The 12721-nt window shown below is 43.2% G+C and overlaps 1 protein-coding gene and 1 long non-coding RNA gene across 3 annotated transcripts; one reads left to right on the top strand and one right to left on the bottom strand.

Annotated features, from left to right (window-relative positions):
* The first annotated feature begins 2950 nt into the window (after positions 1-2950).
* On the top strand, positions 2951-4861 carry LOC136529769 (uncharacterized). Of its 2 annotated transcripts, none has more exons than XR_010777409.1 (3): positions 2951-3134; positions 3689-3781; positions 4219-4861. It is a non-coding gene; the product is annotated as an uncharacterized lncRNA (long non-coding RNA). The 2 variants fall into 2 exon arrangements; XR_010777408.1 differs by lacking the exon at positions 2951-3134 and adding an exon at positions 3141-3298 and having other exon boundaries at positions 4219-4860.
* Positions 4862-6608: 1747 nt separating this feature from the next.
* LOC136525561 (putative disease resistance RPP13-like protein 3) lies at positions 6609-8847 on the bottom strand. The gene is made up of 3 exons (XM_066518503.1): positions 8334-8847; positions 7895-8130; positions 6609-7838 (listed from the first exon to the last, which is right to left on the bottom strand). The coding sequence occupies exons 1-3, from the start codon at positions 8845-8847 to the stop codon at positions 6609-6611; spliced, it is 1980 nt and encodes a 659-aa protein (XP_066374600.1).
* Positions 8848-12721: the final 3874 nt, after the last annotated feature.

Consider the following 12721-nt stretch of genomic DNA (forward strand, 5'->3'; position numbering starts at 1 on the left):
TAGTACAGTGTGTGATGTTGAATGGTGGAACTCATGAGTCATGAGCAATGCCATAAAATTGGTTAATTTTGGTACAACTTCATGTGGACCCTCATTGTTATATTGTTTTCCATCTCAGTATAGGGAAGACATGTAATTAGTGTACTTGAGGTCCTGCAAAAGCTATTTATTTGGTACATTGAATTTCGACTCTAGGGAAGAAATTGGATGTCCCAGAATTATAGCTCATTGCAATGTATTCATTCATAATATTCTGAGGCTTGACATGTTTTTCCCTACGTTCCATAAGTCGTCATCTCATTGTAAGCAAGAAGTTTGTAAATTAGCACTCATCACAGACATCATCACTTTGCTTGAAGTACCCTGTTCTCCATTCTCGCCTGAAAGCTGCCCAACCACACATTCCAGAGTACAGAACAAGAGAACGTTCAGACTTTAGAACAAGCCAGTTCAGAGTTCAGAACACGTGGAAGTTAAAGAATTCAGAACAAGACAGAACCCGAAACAAATGCATCTGATTTCAAATATTATGAAACCCTATGGCCTAGTACGATAAACTAACATGGCCTTGGTCCTCAAAAAAAAAAAAAAACATGGCCCTACACTTTCCATTTTTCGCATGGTTATATACACTGAAAAATGAGCAGTATACACTTTCCTCTGACCTCTGAAGATTTTTTAGAATACTGACGGGCTTGACCCCATGTAATCGATCTGATATTTGGTTGGATCGAACTCTGACACGGAATGAAGAAATGGACTGCGCAGGTGTTGGAAACAAAACATCTAAATGTGAAGCGGGTCTGAAACACTGAATATTTTCCTTCCAGAACCTTCAAACAGGCCACCAGCAGCAACCAAATGGAGCATTGACTGATGATCTGGGAACTGCATTCTGTCACACTGGACATGGAAACGGAGTATTTCTGGTGGTTATGGCTATTCTCAAATCTCAAGTCTGAAAGCTCGTTTCTTCCAGGTACTATCCTGTATCCTTGTAACCTGAGATCAGTGATGGGTTAGGACTCGGTAAAGTATAATGGCAGCCATGACCTATTGGAACGATACTGAATATAATCCCATGTTGCATAAAGAATTAACTAGTAGGGACGGCAATATGTCAGGTGGGTTTGTTTTACACCCGGCTGTAGGAATATATCAGCAAGAATCGCATGAGTTTGCAAAAAAGGATTTTGTATTAATATTTCGGCAGGTCAGCAACTCAGCATTGCCGTGAGATAACCGCATCTGATCAGTCATCCGTTCTCCACTTTGCTCACACATATAATATAGTTGTTTACAGATCTTGTCACTAAATGTTATAACCTGAACTCATTGTCCGAGTAGTTGTTCAACTTTTGCCAGCTAGCTATTCCGTTTGTGTTCTCATTCAGCGGAGCCTTGTGTTCGTTATGACTGATGGAGGATCGACGTGGATCAATTTGTATTAATATATTGTCCAGAAATGCTTTTCAAGTTTTTGTATCATCTTGATGTAAAGTGCTTGAAATTTAAAGAGTAAATTTGTTGTGGCCACGGCGCGGCCTCAAGGTGGCCACGTCGTTCAAAATTTTCCTGAGCGTCAGATCCTCAATCCAACGGTGCTGCTGTTCTTCCCATGCCAAATATATACCGGCTGAAACCCTAGCTCCACATTCCAAATCCACTTCTCCTCCCTCTCGCTCCTCTCTCAGCGGCAGCTGGGGCTGGGGAGGCCCGACTCCCGAGCCAGGGCTCGAGCGGCGGCGCTGGTGGCCCCAGTGCAGTGGCCTCCACGCGTGCGGCTTCGTGCAGCTGGCGCGGCGGCACAGGAGGGCCCAGGCGCGGCGGCTCCGGCACCGTGGCCTCCGGGCCTCATGTGGAGCTGGCGCGGTGTCGGCGGCTCTGGCGCCGTGGCCTCCGAGCCCCGTGTGGAGCTGCCACGGCGTCGGCGGCTCTGGCGCCGTGGCCTGCGGCGCAGTGGCACAGTCGCACGACATCCCTAGCACGGCGGCGCCCCGGCACAGACAGTTCCAGCGAGAGAACCCTAGCGCATCGGCGCCCTGTAGCGGGTGGCGACCAGCGCGGGAGGCCTCCGGCGCGGCGCCGCACTGGCCCGAGCGGATCTGTTCTCCAACATGGGAGGCCTCCAGCACGAGGGCGATGTTGCCTTGTTGGGATCCTAGCGCGGTGGCGCACCAGCGCGGACAGCCTCGGCTCGAGCGGCCCCTCCGTTCCGTCTTCCTTGCCGTTCTGCTGGCTGCGCCAGGTGAGCCGCCCGCCCTCTCTCCATCCTTACTTTTCCATTCATTTCCCGCCTATCTGCTGCAGCTCACTGGTGGCCTGCTTCTCCGTGGGGCGTCTGTAGCTGTTGGGGGTAAGGAGGACGCCAGATCTGTATTGTGCGACCAAGACCCGGCGAGGCACCCCCTGGCCCGGCGGAGCATCGGGGCGGCGGTCGGCCTCCGGCGGTCTTCCATGGTCGACTAGGGCCAAGGCGCCCCCCGTGCAGCGGTGGGCACACCCAGGCTGTGAGGTTTGCTAATCCAAGATTCGAGCTGTGGGGTTGTACGCGATCTGGCCCCAGTTGGTGAGTAGCTAGCTGTGGAGGCACGCTTGCAAGCCATGGCAAGGAAGAAGCTAGGCAGACGAATTGATGGACGCTGCCTGCGTAGCAGTGCTGTTGCCATATCAAGGTATTTTGATTTTACTTTTTTTCATGTATACGGCTAAAGCTTCTTTGCCCTGATGCATAGGCAGAAAGGCTTCGCCTGCAATTTGGCTACAGGTTGTGTGCCATGCTTCGTGGACTGGTATGGTTTATGCTAATGATGCTTTTGGGAGCAATTATTAATTTGGACCACGCTTGATTTCTTACCAGCCTAATCTCATGCTTGTTGCATCCATTTTTTTTTTGCATTGACTGGGCACCTATGGAAGAAAAGCCTCTGTGCATGACCATAGTGGATTTCTTACTAGCTTTTTGTTGGTCGCACTTTAGGAGTTGGCTTGCTGGTTTGTCAATTTATGAAATTACTTTCCATTTCTAAATAATATTTATAACCATAGGTGAATGACAGCAATGAAGCAATACAGAAAAAAACAGGCGATGAGACTTCCAGCTAACACTGTTCCTCTAAATTTGAAGAGATTAGGTGACTGCTAATATCACCTCTTTCTTTTTGTTTCAATTTTGCAGCCTAATGAGCTAAAGGGAGGAACTTTATTCCCTTTTGTTGGTTTAGAAGTGTGAATCCGTAGGATGAACTTTATTGTTTTGTCTGAACAAGGATTAGCTTTAGTTTCTTGCTGTGAAAAGGTGAATTCAAATTCAAATTTTAATTCTCTTGCAGAAGCATATCTAGACATTATTTTAGAAATGTTGCCTACCTGCCAATAAAGTTATTCTATGTCATATAACATATGTTTTCCTTACTAAAATAAAGATACATTGCGATTTCTTTTCTCTTGGATTGTTCAAATGGATGGAAACTGTGGTTTGCCTTGCCAGGAGTTTTGTCCCATCAAATGTTACATTGACTGTTGCGTTCCTCACACGAAATCCGAGTTGTACAGATGTAGGCAATTTTCAGTTTGTTTGTTCCAAGCTTCGCTTTATACAACACAGAAAGGCTGTAAGATTAATTGATTGCTCTCCTTTGATAGATAAAAAAAATCTTTTATTGATTTCTAATCTTTATGCATGGAGGAACTATGTAATACCAATACCAATCACTCCAGTGCCTATGCGACCCGGCATCGAAAGTGGTGACTTGCAGTCGACCACCATTTGCAGCTCAAGGTACCACCTGTGCCTCTCCCCTATAAGTTATCTTGCCTTAGCAAGAATGTGTTCCTGACCCAAAGGTAGCATATGCTATTTCCTAGACAATTTGTCATCAAACAGTTTAGATTCGTTGAACTGTTTGATGAAATGTCAGTATAGTGTGTTCCACTGTTTTCAGTTACATTTAAATTGTTGCTGCGTGCTCGAAACCAATTTTTCTTAATATAAGTTTGCTAAGTTCTTTCGTTGTTTCAAAATGGAGCTACAGTTGTAAAGTAGTTCAACCGAGGAATCCAGGTATTTGTTAAGCCTTGGTTAGTAATTTTAAAGTTTGTACGGATGTCCTTCAACACATGCTACAAATGCAGTTCTGTTTCAAATTTGTTGATAAATTTTTATAGTCCTTTAGCTATATACATGAAGGCTAAAAAGTTCGCTTTTGATGGTTGCAGATCCTAGAGAAGGAGGTGTTATGGACCTTGAAGTTGATGGAGGACAGTCTCCACGAGGTGATCGTTGTTCTCAAATTATCCTCTATTGCATTCCATGCTTTTTTTACTTTAGCAACTATTCTGTTCAGTATTTCTCGGAGAGTAGCATTAGATTGGCCAGTATGTCTGGTTGCCTGTTGCACCTTCTGCTTTGTACAAAACATTTATTTTTAGCTTCCATTCAAATAATACAAATGAAAATGGGTCCGAGAGATGTCTGGTGCATCATGCAACCAAAATTAACCTGTGGCCTTAAAGTGATAAGAGGAAATCTTTCCTACAACATTTTTCAGTGTTATTTAGCTGCTCCTATGTTTGTGCATAATGGGCTAATGACTGCGTTGATGTCTTATTTAACTGCTCCCGTGTTCACCTCTGCTTATATGATTTCCCCCCAATACTGCAGTGTTGGCTAGATTATCCCGTTTAATAGACTTGTGGCTGGGGAAAACTATGGACCCTGCGGTTCAGATGGTCTTGTAAGAAATACACTTGCGGCTGACATTATGTATGGTGGGAAAACAATGAATCTTCCTGCGATTCAGCGACTGGCTTCTATTTTTTTGGTCATTTTTCCTTGGTTTGTGATTGCGTTCTGTGCTATATTTTTGTGGCGATCTTTTTATATACTGTTTGGGTTGCCAGATAAAATAATTTGTTATCTCAGCATTATTTCATTTCTCAAACAAAATCGCAAAGATGTTATCACGTGCGCATGGGCGCGCGCAAATTACTAGTTTAATAAAAGCACACTTTATCCACGAGCAGTGCTATGCTATGGCAGCCACACATTCATTCAAGCACGAGCAATATTTTCACATGTATGTTTCCCTTACACACTGAGCACGAGCAATATTTTCACTGACACGTTGTTTTAAGTATTAGAATTTTTGTAAGTATCTGAATAGACAAAACATTATAATCCACGCTATAAATTAGACCTATACTTTCCTATCAAAAAATTGGTCGGTTTCTTAGATTTGTTACAAAGCTATAATGCCTTCGTCGTCTGTTTCGAAGAAGTAAAACTCTTTCACTATTGGTGTATTGAATAATTTGATTACCTTGACATGCAAACAAATCCCAGCGACACTTATATCCAACAATGATTGCTGTCAAAATTCATGTTCAGTTTCCTCTAAACTCAACTCTTACTCATGGTGTAAGTTTCTTTTAGGACTATCTGACATATAGTAGCTCAAGATGGTTGGACTTAGGCGTGGCTCTAGTAAGACAAAACACGCATAAATGCTACAAGGGTATGTATGGCATTGATAGACTGTCTCTGTTGAACCATTTATGTCGAGTATGGTCTCGATTGATTCAATACAAAGTAGCTTTTGGGTGTGTTCTGGGCAAGTCCTGATCCACGGGAGTTGTTTGGGCAAGGGCCAGATGTTGGCAACCAGTATAGGTAACTGAGTTGTCTTAGGGGTGGAGTTGCATCTCGTGTTGTGATGGGAGTAACTATTACCATACACACACAAATGATGCGATGATATGGGTTATATAACAAGCTAGGTACCAGAAATTCAGTTAGTCAATAACGCAGTATAAATCATGAGTGACACAAGTCATGAACAATAGGTTAATAATAATTTATATGGAGCATGACTTCACAAAAACAAAGAAAGTGTGAAGAAACTGCAGCAAACCAGGGGGACCAATTTCGGTTGAAGCAACAGAAAGCAGGTGTGGGGTGTGTGTTATAAGGGCTCCCTTGCCTCTTTTAGTCTATTTATTTCTTTTCTTAATATAAAGATACACAGCTCTCCTGCATGTTCATGAAAAAAAATTAGGACTACAGGTTTGATGTTGAATTAATGGTGGAACTTGTAAGCAATGCCATACAATTGGTTGATTCTGTAGAACTTCCTTTGCATCATCATTGTTGTATTGTTCTTCATAACAGTACATAAATACATGGTATACCGTACTGAATTTCTGACTCAGAGAGAGGAAACATGATGTCTCAAAGATTTTTTTTTTAAAAAGAGTCACTGCTTATTTTTATTTAAGATGATGGTAATTTATCTCTTTCAGTATTGTTCATTCATTATAATCTGAGGCTTGGCATGTTTTCCTAGATTCCATGGGTCATCCTCTCATTTTAATAAAAAAGTTCATAAAATTAGCACTTATCACAGACATCATTGCAAATATGCATAGCGGTGTATAAAGCACATGATGGCAAGTGTCAAGCACTGCAAAATATTTTACAGGCACACTGAAATAGTAACTCTGACATGATGGTTTGGTACATGATATGGACCTTTTAATTTAGCTGTGGTCTTACACCAACAGCACCCTGGATGATGCTGTGTAACTTGATCCTTTTGAACAATAGAACTTTAAGGGGCTTCAGCATGAAGTTCAATTTTCTCATGTTGAAGTGTCTTCAAAAATTCATGCTTACCATAGACAACGAGTTTGACTTGGGTCAGTTGGGTTTGGGTGCTCTGTGAAATGACCAAATCTGTGAGTACTGTAAGCCCAGATTTCATTATTTGAACTTCCAAATCTTCCAAATCGCAAAGTGTCATCTTTGTTAGACATTTATATCCACCAGAATTGAAAACAAGTTTACATTTGGCGTCCTTGTAAGAGTTTTGTTTCAGTGTCAGGTTCGCTAGCAATGGAAAGTTGGCAAGATAGTTCATGAAGTCCTGTGTCACCTCTGTATCTTCCAGTGATAGAGTAGTCAGGTTAGGGAGACAGATATTTGTTTCTTCCTTTCCTTTTTCAGATGACAGCATCGTCACGTCCAACTTGCCATATAGTTCAAGAGCACGGAGTCTCCTCTGGGAAGAGCTAGTGAATATACACATCGGAAACTTATTAGCTTGTAGAACTAGTGTTTGAAGATATTCCAGGATATTGGGTTTTTCAATAGCAGCGAACAGTTCGTTCAAATTTTCAGCATCTTTTGAAGAATCCACAATATTTAGCGATTGAAGACGTAACATTCTTTCAAATGTCTTGGAATCCCAACAATTATGATTAGGATTAGGAATAGGAAGCACCTTCACAAGTGTGTGTAGATGCTTCAAGTTTCCCACCCTCTTGGGCAAGTAAATGCTAGTGCCCGACACATGTCGTAGTGCTCTAATCCTCCAAAATGCTTGTGGAAGCTCCTGGACATATGTATCCTGAACATCCAATGTCTGAAGATGTTTCAGTTTGCCCACTGCTGACGGGATCCATTTCAAGGAACAACCAGTGACACCAAGGTATTGCAGGTGTACAGCATTACCAATTGTCGCTGGCAACTTCTCGCCAAACTCAATTCCTTGCAGTTTGACGACACGTAGGAACTTGGAAACTTGCAACGTCTCACTTATATATGACTTGATGTAGTCTTGGCGTTTCTTCCCATTTCCCCAGTAGCTAAGCAGGCCTGACCATGGGCCTAACCATGGCTTTTTGCTTTGCTTCACATCCCTTTTTGCTTGCTCACTGATTTCATTTTGCTTTCCTTGTTGCTTAATACTTATGTTGCCATCATCAGGATCCTTTAGTTTCCTCAACCCATCTGTCACGTTCTCTATACTGTCATCTTCCTCCCCATCTACCTCTATGTTCTGCTCTTCTCCATTTCCATCCAAACGCTCTTATCATATTCCTTCGTCTGTTGCACCATTTCCTGTACACTTCCCCTGGTATCTTCTTCATCCTCTTCAATGAAGTTGGACAAGATAGACCGTAGTTTTGGCATAGAGTTTGCCAAAGCAGCATATTTGTTTGTGTAATTCTGTAGAGAGAGACGGCGAGCAGATGTTAAATAAGGGATATCATAGCCATTATGGATATCCACAAAGTTAGCCTCTTGTGCTTCAAGCTGTACAAAATGATGCACTTCATGGTGGACGGACACTAGTTCGCAGGGACGAAGCTAGGAAAAAATTTAGGAGGGGCTAAACAACGGCAATTAGCAAGAAAAGAGGTTCAGAAAATCCCAGCGCCTCCTACATGTACATCTACAGCTGAAATTTTAGACGGCGGCTCTACGGTGCTTCGCTTGCTCGCGAACGGTAGAGGGGGCTGGAGCCCCCCTAGCCCCACCGCTGGCTCCGTGCCTGCTAGTTCGTCATCTCCATTTATGTTATCTAACTTCACAAACTGCACAAGATTCCTTGAATTCAGCTCGTTCAAATAGATTCGTCCTACATTCTCCATGGTGTTCCCATCTCTGGGTCTTAAGAACCCCTCCGCCATCCACAAGCGTACCAACTTGCGAGCCTCGATAGGTGTGTTCATAGGAAATGCTGCAAAGTAGAGGAAGCAAGATTTTAAGTCTTGTGGGAGATCATCGAAGCACGTGGTGAGTAAAGTACCAAGCCTCTTTGATTGCTTGGACTTGAGGTGTTTGAAAACGGCTTCCCACTCATTAGGATATTCCCTTGTCTTTAGGAGGCCAGATAGGAGCACAACTGCAAGTGGAAGGCCTCTTGTTATAGCCCATATATCATCACCAAACCTTTTTGTTAGATCATTCTGCTCTTTGTTCTTTTCCCTCTCAGCTGTCTCATCAATGTTTGTGCTGTTGTCAGATAATCTCGTAGTCCGTTCATCCTCGAAATGTTTATCCATGTGAACCATTTGGTTGAATAGATCAATGGCTGTGTCCATTTCAAATGGTTCCACTGGAATGATTTCATCACCGCCAGCACTTATTGCCTTATGTGCAGTGGCGGGGGGGGGGGGGGGGGGGGGGGTGGGGGTGGGGGTGGGTGCAAATTGTCTATTCAACAAAGTTACCTCTGTTTTTTTCTTCTTCTTCTTTTTTTGACTGAGGTGTCTCATCGTGACCTCTAAAAGCACATGTCTGACATATTAGCCACTTAACAGAATAACAGCAGCTATTGATCTCGACATCTGATTCAATTTCTCAAACGTAGACGATTTTCTTCCTCTTCCCCAACACACATGTCTGACATATTAGCCACTTAACGGAATAACAGCAGCTACTGATCTCAACATCTGATTCAATTTCTCAAACGTAGACGATTTTCTTCCTCTTCCCCAACATCTGATTCATCTTGATCTCGAAGGAGTTTTCAGACGAACCATTGTTTTGCTACCTAATTAAGAAATTACATCTATTCAATTTCAATCTGAATCTAGCAAAACTAAACATGAAAAGAAATAGAGCAAAAGATTGGAGATTGAAGAAATAACCTGTAGGCTAGCAGTGCTCCTGCTGTCATTCAGAGTGCAGTCCTGCTACTGCTAGTGCTAGCGTTGCTGGCTTGCTGCAGGGTACGGGCTGCGCCGTTGGGGCCTGTGTCGGCGTGGTGGGGAGAACAGAGAACGGGAGAAGTGTGGTGAGTGGCGACGATGCGGCGACCGATCCGCAGCATATATCGGGGCAAGGGGGGGCCGGAGCCCTCTATGGCCAACACGTGGCTCCGCCGTTGCTTATGTGTACCTTGTGCAATGCGAATAACCCTGCTACCGTTGCTTTTATCTGGTAACGCAGAAAGAATGGTATTCCAGTCTGAATTTCTCAGTTCACCATCTATGACCACCAAGAACTTTTTCGTCAAATGGTTCTGCACCAACACATCGATACCTTTTTCTGGAACACAAAATATCCCTTTCGTCCAACTGCTGATTGATTAGTTGTAGGATAGTGGAAGAATTCATTAATGCGGGGAAGGTTTGCCAAACTTTGACAGCAAAAGATTTTTTGGTTCTTTTCACTTTCATATATGTCTCTGACTAGAGTTGTCTTCCCCGCACCACTTTGCCCTATAACATATATCACAGACAGATGCTTATTTTCATTGTGAAGTGCCTTTTCAAGATTCCCTACTAGCTCGTCTCGTTGGATCAGAGTTGGACGAACATTTTCCCTGTATACGTAATAAGTCTAGTTACTAATCATTATACAAGAAGAAAAGTTTAACAATAGCAAAAATACATCATATATATATTGTTTCTGAATCTGATGACATATATAACTCTAATAGTAGGGTCCGATAAATTGTCCCTCAACAAGTAATATCTGATTGCAGATTGTGTGTTTTTTTTATAAATTTTGGCTTGGTTTTCAAATGTTGACGTTGCCCTCCCCCCCCCCCCCCCCCCCGAATATATCTCTCATAACTACATAGTATAACAACATTAGAAATACGAATCTAATTCATTTTAACTAAGCATACTTGATCAATCACACACCCAACTTTTACTAAGCAGAATTCACCTTTTTTTATGGAGAGGACACCTAAGTGAAAAATATGTAACCATAAATCTTAAATCAAATCATTGTTTTGTTGCGGCCTAGATGGCCATGCACTTGTGTTGCAATCTTGCTAGTGGCGAAGGATTTGTGCACTTGTGTTGCAGCTTAACTCAACAACTCACTATCACATCTAGGTGTTCATCTCTAGCAACTTATTGTGTGGAAAAGCCATGTTGACCTAGGTCAGGGTTTGGTAGCTGTAGGTGACAAGGACACCAAAGAGTCGCTAGCTAAAGATTGAACCACATGTGAGAATGGAAGCTTACCCAAGGGGATTTATGAAAGTCCTGGTTTGATTTTGGTAATTGAGTGACAAACTTAGGTGGACTAATGATTTTTATGTTGAGATGAATAGGTGATGCATTGTCCACAAGCTAGTTGAGAAAAACATGAAGGCCATGGAGGAGAGATGGCATGTGCATGTGATGCAAGTGCTCAACTAGTGAAGAGTTGAAGATGAGGAGGATGAGAAGATCAATATTAGAGGAGAAGCATATTCAATATGGGGCATGACATAGTCTCATATGGCAAGATGGTGAAGATCAAGGTAAGGCTTGGCTACGATGGACCATGTGCAAGGGTGAAGGGAAAGCTGGAACTCAGGACATGATAGATTGTCGAGGCAGGTGAAGCACGAGTAGAGGGCTTGGTGCCGATGGACCAAGGCAATGAAGAAAAGCGGGCAAGGCTATGCTTGATGGACTATGAAGTCCATGTGAAGCTATGAAGAGGACCATATCGTTTCATGAAGATCAAGCCAAGTGAAGATTATATGTGAAGATATCAAGTGGCTTGATGGAGTGAATATGGAGGAGCTTCATTGCATAGACAATGGTCAAGTGGCATGGTTGGCCAAATATGGTGATGACCACTGGACATCAAGATAGTGTTGATGATGATGAGAAGTGGATGCTTGCGGGCATCACATTGGAGATGAAATGGAAATGAGCAAGACAAATGTATGACTTGTAGGGTATTTCATTTCATTGGCCTAAGGTGTTTAGAGAAGAGCATTATCCTTGTTTAGAATAGATAGACATAATATCAAGAGGGGCAAATTCGTTTTGCATATTGGTTATCTAGTGCCACTTGAGAGGTCTAGCATGCATTGCATTTGGAGATGAGTGACGGTTTTTAAGTTGAGATAAAAACCTTTTTAAAAATTGTTTGAAAATGCTAACTAAGGCTTAAAAGTGTTGATCGTCCCAAGGGAGATCACTTGGAGTTGGCATGCTTTGAAAAAGGTTTTTCGGTGTGCACCTAACTATGTGGTGGTTATTGGAATTGGAATTATATGTTGATCCATTATGTTTTGGGTCCAGTTTTCAGGTGGGATTGTAGCCCTCTGAATAATCTTTCCAAATCATCTAAGATCGCAATTTTTGGACTTTGGAACTAAGAGTATGGCTGTTTTACCACTGAAAAGAACCTAGCGGTCTAGCCGCCACCTTGGGCGGTCTAACTGCCAACCATGTCTAGGAATAGCAGCACATGCGAGAAGTTTGAATCATGGCACATTAACTTCTGGTAGCACGGGAGAGTAGGGCACTAGAGAGTTAGTCTAGCATGGTACCACAGAGTGCAAGGTGTCATCAGTGTTCTCACAAGAGGTTTGCACTGTGCTGATTTCAAACCATTGGAGTAGCTGTTGGGGCTGGCCAGTCTGACTGCTCGGGCTTGTGGTCATCCGTCAAAGGAGCAGAGGCACGTGATCAGCCTTCCAACGACTGCATTAAGGGGCTCCCTCTATATATAGAGGAGTAACCGGTTGTGGGAACTCTCTTTATGCATTAGGCATGTTGTATGCATGAAGAGAGCTCCATCCCTACTCCCACTCTCATACCATTGCATGTGAGGCATGATTTGGAGAGGTGCGGAGTGACTCTAGTGCGATGCTTTGAGAGAGTGATCATGTAGCACTAGGAGATCAATTTGCAAGAAGATTGTGCTTGGTAGTCTTGGAGGTTGCCACCTCCTAAATGGCTTGGTGGTGACTCCATGAAGAACCGCGTGGAGATTGTGTGGTAGCTCCAGAGGAGGATTTGTTCGAGGCTCTTGTGGTAGTCCCCGCTGGAGGAAGACGAAGAGCAACTCTAGTAGATCGAGTTGTGAAATGCCTTGTAGATTGGCTCAAAGTCTAGTGCCCACATTAGAGCCTACTGCCTACCCTTGCAGGGGTATGCCAAGCATGTGGGCTTGGTAAACTAGCAGAGGAGCAGA

This window comes from Miscanthus floridulus, chromosome 19 (assembly GCF_019320115.1).
Source record: "Miscanthus floridulus cultivar M001 chromosome 19, ASM1932011v1, whole genome shotgun sequence".
Lineage (NCBI taxonomy): Eukaryota > Viridiplantae > Streptophyta > Magnoliopsida > Poales > Poaceae > Miscanthus > Miscanthus floridulus.